Source organism: Ptychodera flava, chromosome 16 (assembly GCF_041260155.1).
Source record: "Ptychodera flava strain L36383 chromosome 16, AS_Pfla_20210202, whole genome shotgun sequence".
In the NCBI taxonomy this organism is placed as follows: Eukaryota; Metazoa; Hemichordata; class Enteropneusta; family Ptychoderidae; genus Ptychodera; species Ptychodera flava.
The window spans coordinates 21,015,332-21,043,124 of record NC_091943.1 but is presented as its reverse complement, the minus strand read 5'-3'; the positions used below and the strand labels follow the sequence as shown (position 1 = coordinate 21,043,124).

Below are 27,793 nucleotides of genomic sequence, written 5' to 3'. Positions count from 1 at the left end.
ATCACAATCTTCTTACAGACTAGAACAAAACGTGATTCCTGGGGTCGCGAGTCCCCCTACCTTACATAAATTATGCACATCTGAAGGCTCATGCACAAGTAAATAGTGATTTGAATATGAATTGGAGTTGCTATCATGGAAACGTCAAACAAACTGGCGACGTTGAAGGTGCAGTTACGTAATGAACGAAAGTGGGGGATTGAAGTCTACAGGTTCGCACTGGCCTGATTTTCGTCTTCCATTGGAAAGCTCCCAGACTAGGATAAGGATACCCAGCTCTTTGCTGACCCAACTGTGTGTTGTACGAATACACCCGACTGAAGATCGGAGACTTCTTCAAAAAAGGGAGAACTCGGTTCACCACAGGAGGTAATATCAACTCGACTATGGCTGTATAAATACTAAACGTTCGCTCGAGAACCTTACAACTCGAAACCCAGGGCCGAAATCAGCGGACAACGACGTCACGCACGTCAATATGAAAACATACAATGCACCCACAGTAATGTAGTCAGTCGTCGTCTATTCCATCGAAGAAGTGAAACCACTGGTTGAAACAGTTCATGATCGACTTTTTTGAAGAGCTGAAAGCACTGGTAAGTGATATCTCGAAAACAGTGTGACGTAGGGGATAACACATAGTGCAGTACATGTTCTTTCAAAAGGCAACGCCATCTTAATGATCTGCATATGCTGATATCAGTAAGCTTACCAATGTTTACTGATTAATTCATTAGTTTCCGACACCTATGCTATTATCAACAATATATTACCCTCGACACAGAACGTGACGTCATCGATCGACCACAGTATCAACCGTTTTGATTGTCATGAACAAATGTATGCGGTAATACATTTAACATGAAATAACTTGCTGACAGGTAGATTATTTTTAAAAATCAATATTTTTAAGTCGAAAATTCAATCTGGTCTTTGTGTCCATTCCTCTGCTCACGTGACTGAACTTCCCATGTGACTGAACATGTATATCGCCGTACTAAATACTTCTCAGCATTTTCAACTTAATTTCATACTTTTGCCACTTACCCGATGTCGAAAATGCCCCCAGTTGTTATTTCAGGCACAGATTGTTTCTGTTTAACTGAAATTTTAGAATATCCAAATTTCCTCTCGAATTTGTGCTCAAGTTCGAAAGCTGAAGGCGCACCTTGGGAATGTTAGGCTCCATGGTATTAAGGCGGAAGCTGAGAAGCCGGAAATAGTCACAAAAGAATATAAAAACTTTTCCAAGACAACGAAAATTCTTTCTAAAATCATAATTACTTGGAGTGGGCTCCACCTGTCAGAATAGATCAATGTCCTGACAGAAAAAGCCACTTATGTCACGTGACTGTGTTTAACCTATTCAATGAACGTCTATCATAAATCTAGTCGTATAGGAATATGCCTTCCAGTTTGAATGCAATATAAATTTGCAACTCTGGCCATTTGAATTGCAATTTTGTGACAGTTTTGAAAAAAAAGTACATTCGAGTTCCGGGAGGATAGAGAATTTTGTTTTATGGAAAAAGAATTTCTTTCAATGAGACGGCATCGGCTGCATTTGATATCTCGGAATACTCTAAAGCTTAGTACTGTTTTCACAATACCATTTCAAATAAGTAGTAAATTTCATTTTCTACCACTGTAGCAGTTTCGGGAACGTTGAAGAGTTTCATCGTTGTGGTCTTTCCACGAAGGTGTCATCCAACATCAGCAAGATTCATCAACACCACACCATCGTTATGGAGACGAATTTGGTTCACCTATTAATTCTGTCAATACTCGCATCTACTCATCTCTGCAATGCTGTACAAAGAAACGATTTCAATTCGCTGATACGACATGACAGGAGTAAGTAATCTTTGTAATACATAGATACATAGAACATAGATACATAGATACATAGATACATACATACTTACATACATACATACATACATACATACATACATACATACATACATACATACATACATACATACATACATACATACATACATACATACATACATACACAGATACATACATACATACATACATACATACATACATACATACATACATAGATACATAGATACATAGATACATACATACATACATACATACATACATAGATACATACATACATACATACATACATACATACATACATACATTCATTCATTCATTCATTCATTCATTCATTCATTCATTCATTCATTCAGTCATTCACACATTAATGCATGCATTTAGCTTGGACTGCATCGCCAAACATTGTTTTTTGTTTTGTTTGTCGCATTCCATCAGATAGTCGTGGTGTTGAATGTAATGGTTACTCTAGCGAGACACTTGGTGCCGTCATGTCACCCAACTACCCGTCGCCTTACGATGATTATGCCTCTTGCAGTTACAGCATCGAAGTGCCTTCTGGGTATACGATTCAAGTGAGTTTTGGATTATATTTTTCAGAAGTGACCTCCTCATGATAAATGTTTTGACCGTTTAACCCTCTCTGTTGTTTAAAGGCCCAACCTTGCCGTACAACAAAACAGAGTTGTACCACAGTTTTGCTAGTAAAGGATTAATGATCGGATAGACTATGTACTTCCCCACTATTGCTTTGTTCAATTTTTGTACTTCGATTCGTTTCTGCTACATAGCTTTCTTCCTTATCTTGTATTACTCTTTGCTTAATTTGTAAATGTGACGTCCTTTTTATGGTCACTAGATCTATTCTTATCTTCATTGCGAGACATAAGACATCAAAATTGGCCAAATAAATCAGTATCGTTCTTGGGAACTATTGGACAATTTACCATGTCCGACGAACATAATGTGTAAGCGTCCTCTGGAGGTATGCTTCACCTGACACGGTTGACCAAAAGTGACACCAAAGTGCACCAAATTACGGTTCTGAGTCAGAGCCAGGAATGCCGTTACTCATTGTTTTAGAATCAGACGTGTCATCTTTCGATAAAACATCATTGGCCATATCTACCACAGAACTTCTTAAATAATTTGACGAAATCTACTTTCAGAGAACCCCTGCCTCACAAGCATTTGTGCTAATACACCGTTTCACTCGGAAGTCTTTATATATGAGTTATAATCTTTTACACCATATATTAGGTTGTGGAATGTGTGTATCATAAGTTGAAACAGATGGATTATTAATACTTGACGAGAAGGGAAAGTTTTTGATTTCAAAATTCAAATAGTCTCTATTGTCACATAGTTTTGCATATGCACTGTATTTCGGATAATTTCGAAAAATATGTCTAGATATTATGCATATGCTGAGTTCACACTTTCAGATGTTTCTTTTGAGTTTCTTAATGTCGACATACTACCTCCCCCTGTTTGTCTCTCACGCCATCTGAATCTGTAGTCCACCGCTCACGTGATGCAGCCTGTTCCAGGTCCACCAATCAAAGGTGATTGCCCATAATGCTCCGCAAACAAGCAAAAGTACACTGCTGAAAAGTTGTGCACGTTCTTTACGATAGCGCTGTAAAAACAAGGAACAGGGTTTAGTGCATGTCGTGCGTACATTGAAAGAGCTGACGTAGTTCATTTGTAGAAAATCTAGCTTTGATGCTCTGTGGATCAAGCCACATCATTCGCTTCAAGCTCGTTTCGCATTGTTACTTTCAATTTTTTGTGACATGTACATTAATCAGTGTCAACAAAACATCGTTCACTACAAAATCAAAACAGAAACCTATCGCTCTTCAATGCTATGTAACTGTATTGCATCCTTTGGCGTCAACGCTTCAGATAGGATCACTTGGAACTTTTTTCACTCAGCAGGCCTCAGCTCACAGCCCCAATTTAGCCACCAGAGGGCCCGAGGGAAACTGGAAACTGTTTCCGTTGACTATGGTAACTCATTCAACATCGTCTCTTTTCAGTTGATGTTCAGTTCATTCCAGCTTGAATCATCGTACGACTACCTGTACATCTACGACGGCCAAGATGAGTACACCTACTTCGATATGGTCAGCTATACGGGATCCAACTTGCCCGGCGACTTCTTCAGCACCTCCAATCACCTGTACTTGGTATTCAGCAGCGACGGTTCGGTTTCAAAAAATGGCTTCTATGCAATGTATGTCGCGTACGATGACGGCGGTTTGATGGAACATCAGGAGGTCGGAACCAATGTAGAAGGTGGGTTCACACAGGAGATGATGGCAAGATCAGCTTCAGTCTTTCATGTTCGAAGGTTTCACTTTTTTCAAAACACATAAGACTGGCAACCTCAATCCTCCCTTTATAAACCGGTTGACACCGGCCTAAAATTGTCATATGTACTTCAGAAAATATTTTAAGTTACCAGCTTTTCTTATAATGTTTATTGGTATTTTTTCGGTCTGTCCACGTTAGTATGCGCGGGCAGTCGAATTATCAGTTCAGCAGGTGGAACAGTTCGGTCCCAGGCCGAAGAAGTGGATTCGTATCTCGATGAAAACCCAGAAGACTGCGAAGTAACTTTCATATCTCAAGACGGCTTCACCGATATGACTCTCACTTTCACTGAATTTCACACCTACAAAGACAATAGTGATCCGTGTAAGTATAATGCCATGTAAAGAGGGATACCTTGCTGGTGCGTTGGTTGTTGGCTTTGGCAAAGTGATAATCTGGTGACAGCGTCCACATATATATAATTTGCCCTTGCTTGCTTTAGCGCAGTAGGCAATCAAACACATCACATAATAGAGGCAACACAGTGACAAAACTTCGCGCAAGATTGTCAAAGGACAAATATGTGACACGGCGAGGGGAAAAAAAAGAAATAGTTACAAAACCAGTGCTAACATAAGACCAAGACACCAAAGTTTAGTAGTAAAATCTTTCTTAACAATACATATCATAGTCAAACGTATTCAAATGAAACAAGCCGTGGCAAGAAGAATCCTGTGCTAAGAACAAGAAACCCCTACCCAAAGGCTCTACCTCTGGGGACGGCCATTTGTGCAACCCCCTATTGTAAAACGGAAAGACGAAGGGAGTGGTTTTATTTAAACTGAACTTCTTAGAACCATACAATGAAGACAATTATAATGGGATTGGGCGTCCCCCTTTGCTGGCTATTAGAGAAAATGATACGAAAAAGTTCATACCAGACAGGTAGCATGCACTGCATATGTATCTGATATGCTAATGTTTGCCAATATTGTAGATTGCTGGTCCAGCGAGTCGGACGTGGTCGAGGTTACTGATGGCGACGGCGGCGTCACTCAATTGTGTGGTGATGAACCGTATATGACTTACGTCTTACCGCTACCTGTCAGAATCAGGCTCAACTTCACCTCAATCAGACAGTCCTTGGTTGGACAATCGTACACCGGATTTGAGGGAATGTTTGGTCTGTCTTATGACTGTAAGTATGACATGCTTTGTCAAAGACATAGAGGACAAGTTGTAAATACAAGATATGATAAATTTACATCTCCAAGGTGTACAGCGTAAAGGTGCAACTTCCAATTCGTGGTATCTAGACTTAGTTTTTAGTCACTTGAATGATAAAAATTATGATTTTAGAAGTCAATTGCATGTTTTTTCAATTTACGAGAGCGATAAAATATCAGTTTACCGATTCACAGTAAACACCTGAGACGAGAAAATTTAAAATTCATAACAGTTACTGAAAGCTACTTTGTTTATGGAACAGCATGAGTAAGCAATTAAATGTGACATGCAGATATTTTGGCGGTGTTGATACGTCTCAAAGGAGATGAAATAATGAGCACTGCGGAAGAGGGTCAAAGATCATATTATTTCTTGCGATATTAATTCATCGGATGTATTTTGTCACGCAGCAAACGGCAACGACGACTGTGGAATGGGCCTCTTCGAGTGCGATGAGTCAACGTGTATGAGCAGTGACCTGAAATGTGACGGCGTGCCGCACTGTGTGAGTGAATCGGATGAATGGGATTGTTGTAAGTGATATAAATGACGTCATATATCGCAATAAAAAATCTTTGGCATACTAAATATAGGTTAACCGTATTATACGGATGGTCCGAATCCTCTCTTGTGACCGAAAGCTGTCGTATCGCCCTCTTTCAACTTCATTGACCGGGTGGTGTTTGTTTCGTTTTCTTGCGTGTTTTTTTTAATGAAAGTAAATTTATGTTGCGTATACTACAGCGGATTTCGGATGAATCTCACAAACGAACGTAAAGTTTCCATAGGCTGGTCACTGGACTTTAGTTAGATTGAAGTAAGGGAGCCTTCAGTAATTACAGGAGGGGATGGGCCGGGGGAATTGAGAGGAGGGTCACTTTTTAGAAAACATTTTAAGGGGGAGGGTCACTTTTTATAAACTTCTCTTGGGGGAGGGTCACTTTTGACAGAAGCTGATTTTATGGCCAAAACTTTGATTGTCCATGAGATACTTCCTGAATAGGAAATCACCAACAAAATACATGCACATTATCCACAACTTTCACAAGCAAAGAAGGTGCAGTGGTATCCTGAATCAAAACACCTTGAACAGTTAAGACTAATAAAGACAAGATACAAAAACATATGCAACAGGTGAAAAGTGTATATCAATTATCAAATGTACATAAATGCAAAGATATTGTCAGTATTATATTGGAAAAACTTGTGCATAGTTCTCTCATAGACTACCATGTCAGTAAATCAACTTTTCAGTGAAATTCCAAAATCAAATTTCTTGCACAACCATAGACTTATAACCACTCTAGTTTAATCAAAAACATTACTATAAATAATCAAGCGCACATGCATGCTCAGATTTACCTAGGTTTGTATTGGAAAAAAAATTATTCAGTTTCATCATAAACCGCCATGCTTAGTGAACATTTCAGTGAAATTCCAAAATCAAATTTCTTACACAACCATAGACTTGTAAGCAATCTAGTCTAATCAAGAACATTAATATCAATAATCAAGAGTACACAAATTCAAAGATTTACCTATTTTTTTACTGGAAAAAAAAACTATTCATAGTTTCATCATAGACACCATGGATAGTGAACCAACTGTTTAGATGAAATTCAGAAATCAATTCCTTGTACACAAATGCACATTTTACTTCCCAATTCAAGCAAAGTACATGTAAATACATTATCAAGCATATATAATATACAGATAAAACATGTTTGTGGGGGGGGGGGGATTGTCAATAATTTGCCTGATAGATTCCGTGTATTATGATTTGATATTTTTGGATGATGCACTAAATCAGCTACATCTTGCCTTCTTATAGTTGCACAAAATATGGTGACCGTCCCTCAAATGTATGATATACCATATCTCTTCAAAAATTCTTGCGTGATAAATTGCGACTGTCCCTAAAAAAACACCAGCCCTCCCCTCTGTAATTTGTCCCTAACATAACAATTGAACCAATTGTTATGTAAATTGGCTGATACTGTTTCAGTTATTCCTGGGGAGTATACCGCAGTGATTTGGGGAGGGTCAAGTTTTAGAATGTCGGACAAGGGGGAGGGTCATATTTTAGAAGGAGGATAGGGGTAGGGTCACATTTACGGTACAGTTGTGCGCAAAATTCTCCCGGCCCACCCCCTGTAATTACTGAAGGCTCCCTAACAGCCCTAACTCATCACGCGTACGAGCACAATCAATCATGATCTGTACACGAGACGTATATGAGGGATGTCGATTCACATTGTCATTTATACATTTACAACATTTATATTTGTGTATCATTCTAGCCTCCAGCAACACCGTTGTAATTATCTTGGTGAGCGCTCTAGTACCCGTGGGCTTAATTCTACTGCTGGCGCTGTGTTGTTACTTTTGTCCCAAGAAGAAATCACCAGCTGTAACGCCTGCAACGGGAGCCACCTCTACAGCGCCGCCACCGGCGGCCACATCAACGCCAATGACTACCACCGGCGCCAGGCGAGACATCAGACCTTCTGGGTAAGAGGACATCGCAGCTTTCGAAACTTGTTTGAGGGATTTTCTCAAGTTGCGCAGATTCCGTGATAATAATACTTTCCACATTTCGATCAAGCTCTAAGAATGTACGTTTGACTCTTTCGCAGCCTTCGATTCGGAGAGTTTTAGACCGTAAAGCTAGTACTATGTGCAGCGAAGTGGAGAAATCATGGATGTACAAAATTTACATCCATGGAGAAATCGATAGCATGCATGTTTGATTTGTCAATAAAGACCAATGCCGGACCTTTTTGTTCTAAAGAAAGGGCGTCGACAAGTGTTTTAAAAATCGTCATTATTATAATAGTTTTTTAGGGGTTAAGCATGTTTTTACTATTTTCTGCAAAGTTCAACAATTACGTCAGTCACAAAAGCAATCAGACAAATGTATGTCTTCATAACTCTTCCTATAATCGCGATTACAGTCAACCCATTGTTTCTTCCTGTAAAGGTTTACGCCTCAAAAGCCACCGGCATACGGCAACCAACCACTCCCGCCAGCAGGTCACCTACCACCTCTACAGAACCAACAGTTCAGCCAACCGACAAGTTTTGCAAATGCCCTGCCACCTGTTCCGCACTCAGTCCCGCCAACAACAACTCACGCTGGACAAGTGCAAGGCCCGAACCAAATGGACCGGCCGAACCCGTATCAATTCGAACAGGGAGTGGAAAACGACCCGGCGTATCCACCACTCCCGGAAATCGCAGTCCCAGCAGCGCCACCATCTTATGATGAGGCCGTTAACTATAACCAGGCAACGCAGCCCCAGCTGTAACCATAGCTTTTGTTTCAAGACAGCATACACTGGTAGAGATTTGTGATACTTTGAAATGTCATAAAATGAGCCTGCAATTTTCTGAGGTTTGTTTTATATAACAGCAACCTACATATTCAGGAGTGTTTCATTCGGTTTCCCGATATTTTTCTCAGCGTACGCCTGGATTTAAAAGTCAGTGTTCCTGTCAAACACTCACTAGTAATATCATGGGCGCCATGATATAGAGTTGGTTCAGGTTTTCTGTCATCAGCGTAACCCAATACACGTTGAATTGAGAACCTCTAGTGAAATACAAGCATCAAGTTAATGGCTGTCCTAAAGTTTTCTTTTGCACCTAAATACAGGTACAATTTAATTAACCTCTTACAGACATGTGCAATATTCTCGTGAGCGCTATGAGTATCCTTGTCGAAAGCACTGTCTGTGAATTTCGCCAAGTTACGTATGGAAAATAGTTGTTTTGAAATGATTTTGTTATAAACGCCCTCAGTAATTTTAACACAAAATGTACTGCAAGGTATTAAGCCAAATAAATAAATACGTGTTTTTCCGGCAATTAGAAACCCCACCAACTCCGAGGGTAGACGTTTTTTACGCATTTTCAAAAAGTCTCGAGTATTTTCTCTGAATTTTACCGCATTTATGGGTCTCAGTCAGCAAAAGCAGAAATTAAAAAATCTCCGACATACCTACCCTAATTTTTGGAGGCATTTATTGTACTTGGGCCTCAGCCCAAGTACATTTGTTTTCATTCCGTGGGAAAAAACTCTGTAAGGTATAACCATTCCTGGCTGAGACCAGGAGGGCAAATGTCTTGGCTTCATCTTTCCTGGCATAATAAATGGCGTAATGATGTTAACTGAATGGAAGTGCTGCTCTCAGCCAGTCTTGAATAAGTGAGATGTGAATATTAATGCTTCTCTATCTGAGTTTTTGCCACAAAATCTTCTGAATATAATCAAAATGTGCATCGAAATGCAACAATTAATGCACCCTCCGTTTCTTAGTCGATGGCACGACCCTTGCTGCACCCACTGGACGAGCCAAAGTGGGAGGGGTAATTTCAGTTTGGTCGAACAGGAGGGCTCGAGACCAGAATTTAACATTTAAACTTGAAACATGTTTAATCACTGACAAGATGTGGACTAGTGTTAATCAAACTGAAAGTGTCAAAAGGAAAGGTTTTATATCCCGGACACAATGAAAAACACAACGACTGGAAACTGTACCCCCATTTGAGAATAGTAATGCCCACAGCGATGGAGAACACTTATCCTTGAGCTGAGAAACCAGACCATCATTTCGAAATAGAGCTGCAGATTCGAGAAGCTCATTCAAAATAGCTAGGTACACCCCGTAAAGGGGTGGTTTCGAGTCTTGAGGGCAAATTTCGCCTCCTTCATTTAGAAATCGTACGTTTGTTTTTCCAGGAGAACACATCATTTGACACAAAATTTGCATGTAAAGGGGTCGCCAGTAAGCACGTGGTCAAATCTGGCATAAGAAACAATATGAAATGTTGGGTAAAGCCTGCCCAAAATAAACTGATTTGAACTTTTGTGTTTTGTAATTTATACCACTGTAGTAACATTACCTTTTTTGACAACATCACACAATGTAATACGTTTTGAAACTGAATAATCCGACGTATTCTGTGTCTCCTTTACTAAAAATAACGGTATGCCCATTACCATGTAAGGAGATGATGACGTCAAGACAGATTTGTTGTGCGTTTGGTCGATGGCCCTGGATGGTGGATGAAGTTTTGTCAAGGTAGGTTGTGAATTTATTTACCTAAATGTAAGAAATTAGGGTCGATCTAAAAGAAGGCCGCAGAATGTTATGATACTCTAAGCGAGCTGAACTTCAATGCGAATGGTTGAATAATTTGGAGGATGTCTAGAATGATCTCGTCTCATGAAGATTTGGCGGTCAGCATTAATTTCAACTGCGTCACAAGTTTGCGAAATGAGTATTCAAGTCGAAATCGCCCAGTGAGTCAATGTAACTGTATCTGTATTACCATTTTGAGGTATGTAATTGTCTCAAACTGACATTGTACGAGCATAAGTACGGCCTCGTACTTTCACAGCAAGATTTTGACGGAAGGCCGTAAAATTCCTATTAAAATTGGAGCTACGGTTTGTATTGGGAACTATTTTTAGACCCCCTCCAATCGTGAACTCCAAAACCCAAAACGTACATTTGTTTGGACTCAACTAGGTCACGTTGAAAATTGCCAGCAAGGAGACTATTACTATGCAAATGACCACAGCCGCATTTCTCCGTACTAGGAAGACTTAGTTATACATTTTCTCAGTTTTTTCTCCTCTATCTTTCGAATAAAGATGATAAAGCCTTGCACTGCCAAGCCTAAAATAATTGCTGTCGACTCACAGTCGTTTGGAGAGCTATTCGGCGCTGGGACTATTCGCCCCATAGACGAGTGTACAGAAGCGAGAAATACCTCAAGTCTGGAAACAGAATGGCTATAAAAACCACGCCATGTCACATTCCGTGTCCGATTTCACTGTGAAAAGTAGCAAGTTCATCTATCATGCAACCGTCGATCGTTCCCTACCATTCTAAAAATTCATACCTGATACTTTATCTGATTCAAAAACGCTCGTTTCGTGTGATTTTCGGCCGAATTCGACGGACACCTCGCCAGAACCTGTGGGTGAGCAACATTCCGGTCACCTCTTGGGTACCTCCACTTTACTGACGGTGCCGCCTACCCATGAGGGATGACTGGAATGTTGCTCACGCTTATGTTTTGGCCAGGTGTCTCTCGAACTCGGCCGAAAATCACAGGAAATGAGCATTTTGTAAGCAGACGAAGTATCAGGTATGAATTTTCGTGTGATTTTCGGCCGAATTCAGAAGACACGTCGCAAAACATAAGGCATGAACAACCTTCAAGTCACCCCTCATAGGTACGCGGCGCTAACGTCAGTAAAGTGGAGGTGCCCAACGTCCACTGTGAGGTGACCGGATGTTGCTCACCCCCAGGTTTTGGCGAGGTGTCCGTCGAATTCGGCCGAAAATCACACGAAACGAGCGTTTTTGAATCAGATAAAGTATCAGGTATGAATTTTTTAGAATGGTAGGGAACGATCGACGGTTGCATGATAGATGAACTTGCTACTTTTCACAGTGAAATCGGACACGGAATGTGACATGGCGTGGTTTTTATAGCCATTCTGTTTCCAGACTTGGGGTATTTCTCGCTTCTGTACCCTCGTCTATGGGGCGAATAGTCCCAGCGCTAATAGCTCTCCAAACGACTGTGTGTCGACTCCAAGCTATACACCCTTGCCATAACCGCAGGAACAGCTGTGCGGGCCTGCTCATGTTCCGTAGAACGATATTTTTAGAAATCTGGAGACATGGCACATCGCATATTTTATTTTAATATTTTACAAAAGATGTAAGAAGCAATGATTTTGTCGAAAATTCTGAAAAAATATAGGAAGATTTGATCGCGAACACTTTTCACTTGGGGTCAACATGGGGTCGCAGCCATGTTGCCTCAAGTCAAACTTATTTCTGTCTGCACTCAAAACTCAAAAATGTCGGATTTGAACCTGAAAATCTATGTCATTTTGTCAAACTTCGGCGAAATTTCAGCCTATAGACAGGATTTCATCTAGGGGGTGGACCATTTGATATCCTGGGGGGGGCTTGGAAGATTGGTGGAGAGCCATTATTTTTTTTCCCACGTGCTTCACCATGAATTATTTTTTTTCTACAGGGCATATGCTGGCAACTTTTTTTTTCACTTTCCTTCTTCGAGATATATTTTTTTTTACCAAATTTCGTGCAATGTTTGTTTGCTTGGTTTTTCACACCCAGTAACAAGATGCTGTTCTGTCGCACACAGACTATATTCAAGAAACTAAATGAAGTTATGTAAATACATGTACATTTTGATTCACTTTACAAAAACATATTTGTAAAATCACGTACATTTATGGCATTTACTTGTTATTGTTGTCCTTACATTGAAAGTAGCCGGGTAATTTAAGAAAGTAGACGGGTGGATTGCGAGGGAGCGAAGCGACTGAGTGGCGAGTGAGCGTAGCGAACGAGGGGGAGAGTGCGAGAGGGGGGTGTCCCCCCTCTCGCAAGGCGAAAATGAAATTTTGGAGTGGAAATGGTTTTCTTTGGTGGCATCTGAGGTGACATTTACTGACTGAAACAGTACTTTTTGTTGTGTGTCTTAGAGTGGCTCACATACAACAAAACAAACAAACATGATTTTGTTTTGTTTGTATTATCTATGACACACTTATGGTTTTATTTGCAGTGAAGATGTAACATTTAATCTTAAATCACCTGCTGTCTGCTCATTTCATTGCCCATTTCCCATTCTTCATTACCACATAGTAGTTTCCCCAAAACCATCAAACTCATTCAATTCTAATCAAAACACATTCGCTTTTGTTAAGAAAAACATTGGTAAGATAATTCACTATAACAGTGTTCGCATTTACGAATAAAACATGCGTATATAGAAAACTCATAACAATGAAAAAATGTGTAGAGAGTCGATCCAATGCGTAATAATATTACGCATTGGATTGAGTCTCTATGCATTTTTTCATTGTTATGAGTTTTCTATGCGCAAACGATAATAGTAAAATGTTTGCAGGCTATCTCTCTTCTTGTGGTATTTTGACAAAATCCTTACATTCAGATTTACACATTTCTGGAAAACACTGGTGAGCAATTTCAATTTCAGCATACTTCCTCTAATCAGAAGGTCATGTATACTGTACAATTGTTCATATTCAGTTATTGTTCCTCAAGCTTGAAATGGTTTATGCTTTATAAAACTCTAGAGCTACTGCTTGATTTTTATTGATGCTGCAGTGTGCATCGAACAATTGCCAAGATTTTTTTTTCCGAGTCGCAATGGTCCATAATTTTTTTCCATCAGCCACCTAAAGCCAGATTTTTTTTTTCGAGCAACTCCACCTGGCATCTTTTTTTTTCCCCAAATCTTCCAAGCCCCCCCAGGATATCAAATGGTCCACCCCTAGGTAGGTACATTTACTGAAATTTGATAATCCTGTGCTTGAACGGCACTGACAGCTCGCGTTCTCCGGGAAGTCAAGCATCCAGCTGCCCATACACAGCTGCCCATTGGCTGAGTTTATGAGATTGTTTTCAAGCGACGGCGGCAGACCGTACCGGGGCTCGTAAAAAGATAAGGTTTCATTATATCGTGGGGAATGTCCACTATCGTTTTCTTATCGTATACAGAAATGGATCTCGAAAGTTGAGAACACTAGTGCAAAATGTCAATAAAAGGCATGTGCTTGATTTCCTTTTTCAGCGTCGCGTTTAACGGTCGCCATGATCGTCAGTGTATCTGTTGATTTTTGAAATTAACCCATTATGAAAGGAGAGTCTGAGTTGTTGGACAACTTATTTTTTTTTAACTCAATGATTACTCTTCTCTGTATCTGAATAATTGTCCAGAAATTAGTGAATGGCGCAAATTAGAAAAAGCATATTTCCAATTCACAGGCAACACGTTTCTTTGTTGTTGACTGATTTTGAAATTTTGATGCCAAAGCACGCCCCCCCCCCCCCCCCCCCCCCGTCTTTGTCTAAAGATAGCGTTGCCAATAGATTAGAAAATGTACAATTCGTTGCAAAGTAAATAAACTGCAGCGATGAGTAAAATCATTTTCATGCATTTTAAGATGACATAGAACACTTTCACTTTTACAGGGAAGTTGTGGTTTGGCAGCTTTTTAATAGGAAAGCAGGTATGTCTTTTCAATGCACACATCTCCATTGTTGTGTTTTATTGCAAAAGATAGCACTCCACTGGCCATCTGACAGCAATAATTTTGTATTGTTAGAGCCATTAGTTCTACCTGCACCATACATAATGCATGAAGTTGAGGAAAATTATCAATGCATTACAACATTCATTTGGAACAAAGATCAACATTATCTAATCAAGGAAATAAACAAAACTGTTTAAAATTAGCAGCAATACAGAATCTCACACTTTCTCCGCTGGCCAAATGTACATTTTTAGATCATCATGAAATTATAACAACTCTGACAAACATCCAAATTTTGCCCAATCCTGGCCCTACATGCAGTGTGCAGGAGAGTGATTATTCTTTACATGTTTACTATACAATAAGCTCATGCGAGTTTCCACAGTTTGCTCAATATCACTGCACAGGTAGTATACATACAGGTGTTAGCACTTTACAAGAAATTGTGGAACATGATGATGAAATTCCAGATGTTCTTTATAGTGATGACTTTGAGTTTTCACTTGTGCAATCAGTGCAGTTGCCCTACAAAGACTGGCAACTTCACATGAATCTGTTTATTAGCAGTTTTACAGATATATGTTTACAATTTAATTGTTTTAAGCTAAGTTTAGCAATGCCTGTCTGTCTCTCTGACTGTCTGTCTGTATACTGGATAATCAACAAGAACCATGCTAATTTGCACATATATTGAATGAACTTTTCTAATTATCGACATAGTTTTAAAACTACTGCATCAAATTTGATGGAAATTTATACACATACTTATCTGATAGACCCCTGACTGTAGAGCGAGACATTGGGCAATATCATGTTATTAATAGCTAATTTGCATATTTAATCAATTTACCAAATTAGCACTGTAAATCAGGAACTCCCTCTCTTCTGAAGATTCCCTTTCCCTAAACACTGTGAATGGCAAGTGTTTCTATGTCCTTGCTGGTACTGTAACTCACTATGGTAACACTTTGTCTGCTGGTCATTATGTTTCCTTCATCAAGGAAGGTGACCAGTGGTTTGAAATGAATGATCTACAAATAAAAACAGCTTCATTGAGTGAAGCAATGAATGACCCATATCTTTTAATATATGTAAAACCGAAAAATGATGACTTTCTCATATGCCATCAAGATGAACCAAATGTACAAGCAGATCCAGAAAACAGCATCTCAAATGATTCACACTCCTTCCCTTCCAATTATCTTTCTGAGATATCACAACCATTTTCTGAGATATCACAACCATTACTGAACAAGTATGTTTCTCTTCAAATGGATTACAATAACCTGCCATTATATTACTGTATATTATGTGACAAGACATCTCCAATCAAAACAGTTATTTTCAGTCATGTCCATGAGCACTTCGAGAGTACTATTGCTTTCAATAATACCCCAAAAAGCTATGCAATTGAAAAACATGAATATCAGTCTTTAGAATTTCACAACCAGCAACATTTACCACTCTCAGATACTGTCAATACCCCTGTACATATGTCTTCAAATGCAAAAACTCCAGCCTTGCAAGCAACTGCACATGCAACTACTTTTAAAATAACAAGAAAACAAATGAACACTCGATCAACCACACTAAAAAAGCCATGTAATAAACCCACTCATGATTTGCCCAATGCAAATGGTGAATTCAAAAGTACAAAACAGAAAATCAACAAAAGATCTGTAAATAGCAGTACACCAAAAGGTAAGAGACAAATATTTTTCATTTGGAAAAAGACATACTTCTTTTCAAAGAAAATATAAACCAAACTTGTAGTAAAACTTGTGCAATGTGCCAAAAGCAATTATTCCCTGAAGAAGTCTCTCACATGCAGACTAATAAGAAAGTCACATGTTACTGTAGAAGATGTATACAATATGCCAGAAAAGGCACATTAGCACCATGGGCTTCACAGAATGAGATGGATCCTGGTCCAATCCCAGATTGTTTAAAGGGTTTAAATCTCCTTGAAAAAAGATTGCTAGCAAAAGTCCAGCCATTTATATCTGTAGTAACATTACCAGGTGGCCAGTATGGTACAAAAGGCCAATGCATAAATTTTTCCATTGATATTAATGAACAGTTGAGGTCACTTCCATGTACATTGGCTGATGCCAATGTAATTGTTGTACCTTCTGATGACAAGGACAACAGTCCATGCCTATCAACTTTGAAAAATTGTTTTCAGCATTAAAGTGGCTGAAAAAGAATAATCCCTTGTATAAAGACATAGAGGTCCCACAGCTGTACACTACAGAAACTTGTACAGTTCCATCAACTCAGGTCCAGGACTCAGATATGGACTTTTCCCTTGCTCAGGATTGCTTTCCTCAACCTTCAATTAAGCAAAAACAGTCAAATTTTTTACCATGGCAAAAACAAAACCGATTGATATTCTGTCAAAACAATAAAACCACTTGAGGAATTGACCTTCCCCTGGTTATTTCCATTTGGTAAAAATGGCCTCTGGGCTAAGAGACCAACAAAAGTAACAGATTTGTCATATTTCCAAGCCAGATTTTCACATACAGACAAGCGCTTTTCATCTGAATTGCTTTACTTATTTATGCACATTCTATATATGAAAGTAGAGCATTGGCCAGCAGTGTTTCAATTGCTCTTAGAATGAAGTCACCTTTAACCCTTTTCCTGCCAGACAGTAATAATTGTATCACTTCCCCATCAGCCAAGTCAGTAAAAAGCGGTATTGAGCCAAAACATGACGTATTTTCACCCACTTGGCTTGGTATGTTATAGCATCTTTTGTCCAAAAAAAAAATCAACTTTATAGTATTATGTTTTCAACAGCCTTTAAATGTACAGGATTATGTTAAAATACATCATATGGAATACGCTGTGTTTCATTAATTTTAACCATCTTGACCTAGTGGTGAAATATGGACTTGGCAGGAAAAGGGGTACTGTTTAATAATGGTAAATCATCTATCACTGCAGCAGATGTCAAAAAGCCAGGTAAAAATGCTATTACAGAAAACTCCTATGGCTTCATGAGAAATATCAGGGGGACACCAGCATACTGGCGCTCCCAACTTCTCAATTTGTTAGCAAAAATAGAATGCAAGGTCCACCTACATGGTTCATAACTTTGACAGCTGCTGATCTCAAGTGGCCAGAACTTTTTTCTCAATTGGCTCCTCATAAAGATATTGAAAGTTAACGCCACTCCAAAAATGGTCCTTAGTGAGGGAAAATCCAATAATAGTTGCCAAGCATTTCATAGACGAAAGCAGGCTTTCTTGAAATACATATTGAAAGGCAAATCAGAACCTCTGGGACATATAACAGAGCATTTTATAAGAATTGAATTTCAACTCCGAGGATCTCCCCATATCCACATGTTCCTGTGGATAAAGGACAGCCCAGATCTTGATTCTCTTGAAGGTCGTGCACATGCCCCTGCTTTTATAGATAAACATGTTAGTACCATGATACCAGATGATACAGACCCAGTCTTAAGGCATTTAGTCTTGACATTACAGGTTCACCGCCATACTAAAACATGTTTAACCAAAACTGGCCACTGTCGGTTTGATTTTCCACGTCCACCATCACATGAAACCAGATTGAAAACAAATATTGATCCTGGCAATACTTCTCGATTTTACATCACCAAAGAAATCTAAATGACACAATGGTCAATGCCTACAATCCGGTAATATTGAAAACTTGCAAGCAAATATGGATATTCAGTTGATACGAAGTGTGTACGGTGTTGCCCTATACATATGCACTTATATATGCAAAAGTGAACCACAACACTTACGTGAAGCAATATCTTCTGCACTTGATAAACTGCCACCAGAATCTTCAGAAAGACGTAAACTACACAATATCGGGGCCATTGTGTTATCCCATCGACAAGTATCAGCACAAGAGATAGCATTCCGAATGACCCATATACCTTTTGTGCAGTCATCTATGGCTACTGTATTTGTAAATTGCCTCAAACCAGCCAAAAGATCTAAAATATTACTTCCAAAAAATACTCTAGAAAATTTGCAGGATGATGATACAAATGTATTTCAGATAGGCTGTATTGAACAATACAGCAACAGACCATCTGGCCACATGTGGGATCATATGTCTCTGTACACATTTGCTACATGGTACACACCTTGCAGGGCAAAATCTCATAATGGACATCGACAACCCTGTTTTAAGTTGCTGAAACTTAATACTTGGATAATTCAGCGAACAAAACCGGCATGCATAAGATATCCAATTCTAAATCCTTACGAACATGATGATGAATACTACTACTCTCAGCTTCTGCTTTTCCTGCCTTTCGCAATGAAGATGAAATCCTTTGTGGTTTCAATAATGCATATGATGTGTATTTGGCTAAAAAACAGCTGTTTGACAAAAGTTCATGCCCCAAAAGAATGTCATGGAAGACATTGAACACAATGTGCACTTGCTACACAAGTTGCACCATGGTGATACACAAATTGCAGATGCCCTTACACCTAATACATCTCATGTTGAAACATCAAACCTACTCAGTGATTTGGGATAATGGTACAAAAGTTTCAGATTTTCATATATTAGATATTTCATCAGACCAGCAGGTACTCAATGGAAATAGTTTTGTTGACATCATTCAACAAGAAGACCTACAGTGGCACCATTTAAGCCTATTTACCATGACTGACTCGGTTTACAACACAAAAATGAAATTACTCACACCAGACCAGAAAGTTGTAATAGACCATATCATTGCATATGCTGAAACATATCTTGATTTTATAAACTGCAAAACCAAAACAAAGCCCAAGCCTTTGCACATGTTTGTCACAGGTGGAGCAGGTTGTGGAAAGTCCTTTCTTCTGCAAATTCTGAGAGAGTCAATTTTTCGCAAACTCCTAACTGCCTGTGTATTAACACTGGCGCCAACAGGCACAGCTGCATTCAATGTCCAAGGTCAAACAATACACTCAGCTTTTTGTTTGCCAGTAACTAATCGCTTTTCTAAAAATTATCAATATATACCACTCACTGCAGCAATGAAAGATAACTTGCAAAGAGCATTTGCAAGTATACATTTTATTATCTTAGATGAAATAAGTATGGTTTCTGATCACATATTCCATGCTATTCATCACAGGCTACAAGAAATTAAGCCAGATTCTGACAGTACATCAGTGTTTGGAAACTGCAGTATTGTAGCCTTTGGAGACTTTTTCCAATTGCGCCCTGTAGCTGCTAGATATCTCTTTGACGATGCTAATTATCCATCATGAAATCTTTGGATACAATATTTTAAACCTTTTTTCTCAAAACTAATGTCCGTCAACAAAATGACAGACCATATGAAGAGTTACTCAATCGTGTTAGAGAAGGCAACCCCTCAACACTTGACATAAACTTACTTTGTGAGCGATGTAACATTGATCTATGCAAACCCCCATTTGATACAGCTATACGTCTCTTTCCAACACGGCTACAGTGCTATCAGTACAATAATATGAAAACAGAGGAAATCGCTACACTGACAAAATCCAAAGTATACACCATTTGGGCAATACATACTTCCTCTGATGCCTCACCAGTGCCTATTACCGCTATACCTTCAGATGATACCATGTGTGGAGGCTTGCTTTCTAAGTTAACACTTACTATTGGCAGTAGAGTGCTCCTACTCCGCAATATTTGCACTGCAGAAGGCCTTGTAAATGGAGCTCAGGGCACACTAATACAATTTCACTGGGATACAAGAAAAGATATGCCAAGGGCAGTAGACATTTTATTTGACAATCCAAAAATTGGACAGTCAACGCAATCTCCAATTGATCAAACCATTTCAATTAAACCCATGACCACTACTTTCATTGCTAAAGGTGGCCTTGAAATACAAAGGACACAATTGCCACTCATACCAAGTTGGGCTATAACTATTCACAAAAGTCAAGGTTTAACTTAAAGAATGTTGTTGTTGACTTGGGCCATAAATGCAAAAGCCCAGGTCAGGCATATGTGGCATTATCACGATTACCACACATTGCAGGATTAGCATTATCTGATTTCTCAAAGCAGTCAATTAGAGTTTCAAAATCTGTATTAGCAGAAATGGTAAGACTAAAGGTAAATAAACCTTTAAATTGCTTAGCATTTTACCAATTTGATCAAATTACACAAACACTGTGTGTACAGCCTAGGCATGCTTATCAATGAAAGGTCACAAGAGAGCAACTTCTGTCACATACTTTTACACATACCATGTACATGGTGCCAAAACAGATGTACGACAAATCCACCTTAGACTTCTTAGCTAATTTTTATGTGGCACTAGGTGCTATTAGGTAGTATAACTTATCAGTGAGTGGTGGACAGTGTTTTTGCGAAGTCTGGTGAACAGATAAATGTTAACAGCGTTTGCTGGTCATTTCACTAGCCTGCCCCTTTGTTACTGGTATTGTTATCAAGTTTCCTAAACCATTTTATCATGTCCCCCCCCCCAACCTCTACAAAAAACACCACTGATGCATACATATATAATTTTCTTTCCAGGAAACATGCCTAGGAGATCAGAAACCACAGTAGCTGCTATACAAGCAAATACCAATACCAAAGGAGTTTTGACAGTTCAGGTTGCAAAACCGTTAACTGTATCAAAATACCAAATTGGAGATAAAGAAAAAACAGCCGGGCGAACTGTGGTTTGTGACAACACAGCACCAATAATTTGCTATGTTGAGGATCCTCCTAAATTCTCTTCCTTTCATGAGTCAAAGGTAATCATGATCAAGAAATACTCCACCAGATTGCAGGATGGCAATTTAATAGTGTCTGTTGGTAAAAACACTGAGGTGTTTGATGTCAACAAAGTACTAGAAATCCCTGAAGCACTTCTGACGGCAGCTCAAGTTCTCGATGTACCTGTGGCACCTGCAGTCAACATTACTGAAGCAAGAACATCACCACGTAAAAGGAAATTGACAGTTGAAGGCAAAGTTATCAAAGTAAGTGGTACACTTCCTGGCTGTTAACAACTTGTCATTTGGCAGCCATGCAGCGATATGTAGCAATCAAAGCACTCCGCTAGTTGTAACTTTGACTATTTCTTACTATTTTCATTCTTAGTATCATGGTTTCGTTTATATCTGCATTTATAAGCAATGTTAGGTAGCTCACTTGATTTGTACAATCACCTTTTTTCATAAGAAGCCGCTGGCAATTACTGTGTTACCTTAGCCAATATCACTGTGCCCACTGACTAAGGTCAACAAACTTGGCAGTATACAACAAAATTATCAACCCTTCATATAAGTTTGATGACAGTTACTAAGCAATTTCTCAAATGAAATCGATGCATTCAAATATATTTACTAAAAGGCGAATGAGTGCTACAAAATTCATAATTGATACAATGTCATATTTCATGGATTTTATTGTATATGCACTGATATTGCTTTCCTTTTGACATCCATACATGTAGGTATCTGATGTCCAGACTGTTGGTCACAAAAATATACCTTTGAAGAAATTCCATCTCCAAGATGCAACTGGTGATGTCAGTGTAGCACTTTGGAGAGATCAGTCAAAGCTATCAGTTGCGGTTGATGACTGTATTTCAGTTTCATGTCTCCAAGTTGGTGAATATAGAAAAGAGCCAGTTTTGTCTTCAACTGACTTCACCATGATTAAGGTGAGTACCAGAGGTGATTTAGGGTATTAGTTTTCAATAAATTATCTTTTAACAGCAGCTGTATATAGGCAAGAAAAAATCTCTTGAACATGTCTGCCCACTCAAATTGACAAATTTTCAATTAAGGATGCTTTTAGTCTTGTCAGTTGCAAGTACAAAATGTGTTATTAAACTTATAGTCCATTTGAAGGACCTAAATGCAAACAAAATTTGTCATTTTTACTGCCATATAAATATTTAGCAGTGTATCAAAATGTCCTGTATTACATTTGACATTTTAGGTGTATGTTTTCTGTTAAGGTAGAATGCACCTCGAAAGTGAAAGACTTAAACTTTTGCTCTAACTTTCCTCAAGGAATCTTTCAATCATTCTCTTTCAAAATCAAGAATAAAAATAGGGGGTCACCGTGCAAATTTTTGTACTAGAGAAACAAATTACCAAAGATTTACCAATATTAGAAATTCAAAATGGCCGCCATCCCTGTGTTAACTCTATGGAGAAAAATCAAAATTTTTGAATTTCGAAAAACTAAGCCGGTGAAAAGTTTTCTTACACCAAGAGCTTTAAAATGAACCCCACATGTGGTATATCAGAAGAATTGTAAAAGTTTGAGAGTCCCAATGTCTGTCCCCGAGGTGCATATTGCCTTAAGTGAATGTAAATTCACTTTTACATTCACTTTTGTACATCATGTCTGTCCAACTCTTCAACTCATTGTACAAGATGTAAAATTATCTTCTGTTTCTTTTTTTCAATCAGCCTGTACCTAAAGAGAATTTTGAAGATCTTCCTGCCATTGATGTTTCTGATGATGAGGCTATGCAGACTGGAACCATTATTGGTGTCTCTGAAGCAAAGTTGTACCCATCTTGCCCTAACAAAAGATGTCGAGATAAAGCCCTGGATGAAGATCACACCTGTTTAAAATGCAATACAACGTATTTGCCTTCTTCTACTGGTACAGGTGCAGTTGCCAAAATTGCCATAGATTATGATGAGGATATAGAGACATTTACTGTCTTCAAGCCAGCTCTAATTCGCATTTTAACATTACCCGGAAATGGACAATTAAAACAAGCAATACTTGACATCCTGCCTCTGAAAGTACTATTCCAGTACACATACCAGATAATATTATTACATTTTTACAAGTTGCAGCTGTTGAATAAATCTCCCGGCAGATCATCAGTCCATTTTCCTACTTCATTGTTTCGTCATCTGTTTTTTTACAAGAGCTTGCATGCATGCATGCTATCACTTCAGAATCTGCATCTTGATACACAAATAAGTGCTAACTTCGGCCATTTCCTGACAGTATATTCAATAATCCTGCAGTGTTTAACAAAGCAAGTCTCTTTAAGTTTAGTGCAATGGTTAATTAGAGCTTGAATAGCTGTAACTTTTGACTCCTTTTCAGCAGTTTTTAGTCCCCACGGACACCGTCCGGGGGGACTTATAGGTTTGGTCATGTCCGTGCGTCCGTCCGTCTGTCCGTCCGTCCGTCCGTCCGTCCGTTCACGCAGATATCTCAGAGACGCCTGGAGCGATTTCGTTCAAACTTGGTACAAGGATAGTACCCTACCTCATACAGATGCACGTCAATTTGTTTCACAATGCAATCAAATTTGGCCGTGTTAGAGGACTTTTTAGTTTTCACCTCCATAGACCCCATGTATAGGCAGTTCATAGACCCCCAGTATAAGGCAGTCCATAGACTCCCATGTATAAGGCAGTCCATAGACTCCCATGTATAAGGCAGTCCATAGACTCCCATGTATAAGGCAGTCCATAGACTCCCATGTATAAGGCAGTCCATGTATAAGGCAGTCCATAGACTCCCATGTATAAGGCAGTCCATAGACTCCCATGTATAAGGCAGTCCATAGACTCCCATGTATAAGGCAGTCCATAGACTCCCATGTATAAGGCAGTCCATAGACTCCCATGTATAAGGCAGTCCATAGACTCCCATGTATAAGCAGTCCATACACTCCCATGTATAAGGCCAAGAAAAAAAAATTTAGTTTCTCATCGTATTCATATTGCAAAAAGGATGCAGTGACACAGTTTTTAGTCCCCACAGATAAAGTCCAGGGGGCTCATAGATTGGGTCATGTCAGTCTGTGAGTCCATCCATGTGAGTCCATCCGTTCACGCAGATATCTCAGACACTTTGACAAAATGTCACGTGACCTTGGTGACCTTTGACCTCAAATATACATATTTGTCCAAAACTTAGTAACCACAAGTGCTACACCCTTCATATTTGGTATGATGGGACACCTTATGACGCCACAATTGTTCCTAATTAAAATGAGCATATCTAATTTTGAGCGAGCCAATAGAGCTAGAGGTCTGATTTTTGGTATATAGGGATAACTTAGCAATACAATTTTTTTGACAAAATGTCACGTGACCTCGGTGACCTTTGACCTCAAATATACATATTTGTCCGTAACTCAGGAACCACAAGTGCTACACCCTTCATATTTGGTATGATGGGACACCTTATGACGCCACATATTGTACCTCATTAATTATGCACATATCTAATTTTGAGCGAGCGAATAGAGCTAGAGGTCTGATTTTTGGTATATGGGGATAACTTAGCAATACAATTTTTTTGACAAAATGTCATGTGACCTTTGTGACCTTTGACTTCAAATATACATATTTGTCCATAACTCAGGAACCACAAGTGCTACACCCTTCATATTTGGTATGATGGGACACCTTATGAGGCCACATATTGTACCTCATTAATTATGTGCATATCTAATTTTGAACAAGCCAATAGAGGTAAATGTATGATTTTTAGTATATAGGGATAGACTATAGGATAGAAATTTTTTGACAAAATGTCATGCGACCTCGATAACCTTTTACCTAAAATACATGATTATGTCAATAAATAAGCAACCACAAGTGCTATGTCCTCTATATTTAGTAGGATGGGAGACCTTATGACAACACATGCTATACCTCGTTAATTATGCCCATATATAATTGTGGGCAAGCCAATAGAGCTAGAGGTCTGAAGTTCGCATATATGGATTAATTAGCGAATACAATGTTTTTTTTTTCAAAATGTCACGTGACCTTGATGACCTTTGACCTTGAATATGCATATATATGCATAACTCAGTAACCACAAGTTCTTTACGCTTCAATTTTGATAGGATAATAGACCTTAAGATGTCACATCTTGTACCTCGTTTATTATGCACATATGTATTTCTTGGCTGGCCAATACAGCTAAAGGTCTGATCTTTTTTCCCGATTTAGAAACATAACTTAGACATGCCTCTTGTTTCAAATTGGGTACAATGACATAGACCTATGTGTCCATAGATCTGAACATATGCACTCCAGTGATACTTCTTAATGACCTCATTTCCCTGCCCCATCAAGACTAATACTCCTATTACAAGTGGGGACTATGTCATTGTCAATGACTTGTGTTATGGAGTTGCTGGTTCATGTTGTTTGATAATATAGTTAATTCAGTTGTTTTTAATGTTACCTCAGGAAAAAACTCGCAAGTTGTGTTATTTTCAAAAAGGTTTCCAGATTGTGCTTCAATTTCTGGTGCTATGTTTGACACTTGATTAACAGTTCAAAAGTTTGTCTAGCAGTATAGATTAGTAGGTTATCAAACACCCATTAAGTTGATGCAAATTTTGTACAACTTTTGAGATCATTTTTGATTGTATTATTATATTAAAGTTAGTTCATGGAAATGTTCTGACTCTGTGATGTTTATTCAAGTATAATTATCCATTGAGTTGAACTACATGGATAGATTTCTGTAAGGCAACCGGTTCTCCTCCCAAATATGGCCACAGTACTGCCATACAATTATGATAAACACCAAAAATGGTGCACATGCAATCTTTCCATCTTTACAAAACAACATGGTGCAACCTACTTCAGGATGGGACAGGAATCCACTCCATTTGTACCCATTTTTCAATTCTGCCACAAGCAAAATTTATAGATAGCAATGAATATGTGCGAAAATTAAATGGTAACTTGAGGTTGGTTAAATTTTGCAGTTACCGCTCAGGCCCTCTAACTAGCTCTAATAATCATGTAGTGTTGAGTTTGCTTCCCAATGCCAGAACAATTCACTTAGGGACACACCATTAGACTTTGTGAGGGGGTGGTCACGCTCGGATTCTGAATTTTTTTGTACGTCTGAGAATTTCAAATTTTATTTTTTTCAAATGTAATAGATTTGCAAATTTTAGAAGTCTGAATTCTTTTTCCAAACTTTCTGCTCTGAAATTTTTTTCTTTCCATTTCTGACACCCCCCCAAGTCTAATGGTCCATTCCTTACCAGTTTGTTTCAAGTAGGTAATGAAAGTGACTGATGAGGGCGCTATTTCAATATATTACAAATGTTTTACGAAAGAATTCTGAAACGTTACTACACTTGCTTCACAAAATACTAAATTTGGTACCCATGTTCAGGACTCAAATGGCAAGAGCTGGAAAGCTTTTAGTGAGCGTGCTAGCATATTAATGTTATCACTTAGTGTCATGAACAAGCTTTACTGGCACCGACTGTCATGAAACTAACCATGTATTATGTAAACTGTTTATCTCCATCATAATATAGTTAAACAAACAACATGTTATTTGTGCACATATTAATATTTATTATACATCTACCATCGAGAACAAAACAAATTTGCTGTAATTTGAATATTTAAGGAGTTTAAGCAATTTCCACTATAAATAAAGAATCCCTGCCTAAAGCTCCACAAAAGTTGCTAGACATATTTTGCCATTGCCATGCCATTGCTTCGTTTAATAACCAGTTAATCAAATACCTAATTGACAGGAGGAAATTCGAGACCATATTTGAATACTATTATATATTGTCCTCAACATTACTATATAACGGCCCAAGTACTCATTGCCTTCAGCAATACTGCCTTGTTATAGTTTATTTTTATTATTATTACACTTTATTTTAAGAAGGTCATCTGATTATAAAACAGTAATATTGTGACTTCCATCAGAGCCCTCCTGAATAAGATTCAAAAATACACTAACAGATCGTCAAATACACAGGCTAGTCTGAGTAAGTTCCTTCATTAAAATATTTCATGAAAAGATTATTGTATAATTCTGATTGTGTGTGTTCAAGGCTTCAAAGTTTGGGAGGGGGTATCAATCATTTTTCCACCCTTATAGGTCACACATGGCTGATCCATGAATCAAAGTAAACTCGGTCTGCACCATTGATCTTGACGACTTTTACCTTTCATACAGTGTACACTCGGTAAGGCCAAAATCATATGTTTCATATGGTTTTTTTTAAGATATCGGACCAACAGACAGACAGACAAACAGACAGACATCGCTGCGACTTAAGCCTACGTGTGTGAACACGTGAGCTAAAAATTGGGTGGAACAGCTAATGAATAACAGCGCAAAGTTTATTTCTATCCATCGTACGCCCAGGCTTTGCCTGTTTTTTTTTTCGTTCTTCACGTTTAAATAAAGATTTTCAACTTGAATTTTCCTCTCTCCTATTGCTGTTCTTATCTACGCTCCGGGTGTGTGTGTCTTTTTTTTTTTGTTTTTTTTGTTTTTTGCCAGGTCACG

The 27,793-nt window shown here is 38.6% G+C and overlaps 3 protein-coding genes across 5 annotated transcripts in view; all 3 read left to right on the top strand.

Moving 5' to 3' along the window:
• LOC139114272 (flavin-containing monooxygenase 5-like) overlaps positions 1–27,793 on the top strand; it is a 53,961-nt gene that overhangs the window by 16,219 nt on the left and 9,949 nt on the right. The window lies entirely within an intron of this gene.
• Positions 43–8,898, top strand: LOC139114274 (uncharacterized). Of its 2 annotated transcripts, none has more exons than XM_070675874.1 (9): positions 43–596; positions 1,652–1,854; positions 2,290–2,426; positions 3,894–4,152; positions 4,369–4,554; positions 5,168–5,368; positions 5,808–5,930; positions 7,698–7,908; positions 8,378–8,898. In XM_070675874.1, exons 2-9 carry the CDS (start codon positions 1,746–1,748, stop codon positions 8,703–8,705), a joined length of 1,554 nt encoding a protein of 517 aa, XP_070531975.1. In that variant the 5' UTR covers positions 43–596; positions 1,652–1,745; the 3' UTR covers positions 8,706–8,898. The 2 variants fall into 2 exon arrangements, with proteins under 2 accessions (XP_070531975.1, XP_070531976.1); XM_070675875.1 differs by having other exon boundaries at positions 458–596; positions 1,655–1,854.
• Positions 10,334–25,914, top strand: LOC139114275 (uncharacterized). 2 transcript variants are annotated; one of them, XM_070675876.1, is made up of 5 exons: positions 10,390–10,481; positions 14,451–14,488; positions 21,038–21,489; positions 21,966–22,175; positions 22,936–25,914. In XM_070675876.1, exons 1-5 carry the CDS (start codon positions 10,411–10,413, stop codon positions 23,563–23,565), a joined length of 1,401 nt encoding a protein of 466 aa, XP_070531977.1. In that variant the 5' UTR covers positions 10,390–10,410; the 3' UTR covers positions 23,566–25,914. The 2 variants fall into 2 exon arrangements, with proteins under 2 accessions (XP_070531978.1, XP_070531977.1); XM_070675877.1 differs by lacking the exon at positions 14,451–14,488 and having other exon boundaries at positions 10,334–10,481.

Excerpts from the sequence above, each read along its gene's own strand:
- LOC139114274 (XM_070675874.1), top strand. The coding sequence starts at position 1,746 with ATGGAGACGAATTTGGTTCACCTATTAATTCTGTCAATACTCGCATCT. Across the intron at positions 4,153-4,368 it reads GGTCGGAACCAATGTAGAAG|TATGCGCGGGCAGTCGAATT; the intron begins GTGGGTTCACAC and ends TGTCCACGTTAG. Across the intron at positions 7,909-8,377 it reads CGAGACATCAGACCTTCTGG|GTTTACGCCTCAAAAGCCAC; the intron begins GTAAGAGGACAT and ends CTTCCTGTAAAG.
- LOC139114275 (XM_070675876.1), top strand. The coding sequence starts at position 10,411 with ATGATGACGTCAAGACAGATTTGTTGTGCGTTTGGTCGATGGCCCTGG. Across the intron at positions 10,482-14,450 it reads GTGGATGAAGTTTTGTCAAG|GGAAGTTGTGGTTTGGCAGC; the intron begins GTAGGTTGTGAA and ends TCACTTTTACAG. Across the intron at positions 21,490-21,965 it reads TTGAAGGCAAAGTTATCAAA|GTATCTGATGTCCAGACTGT; the intron begins GTAAGTGGTACA and ends CCATACATGTAG.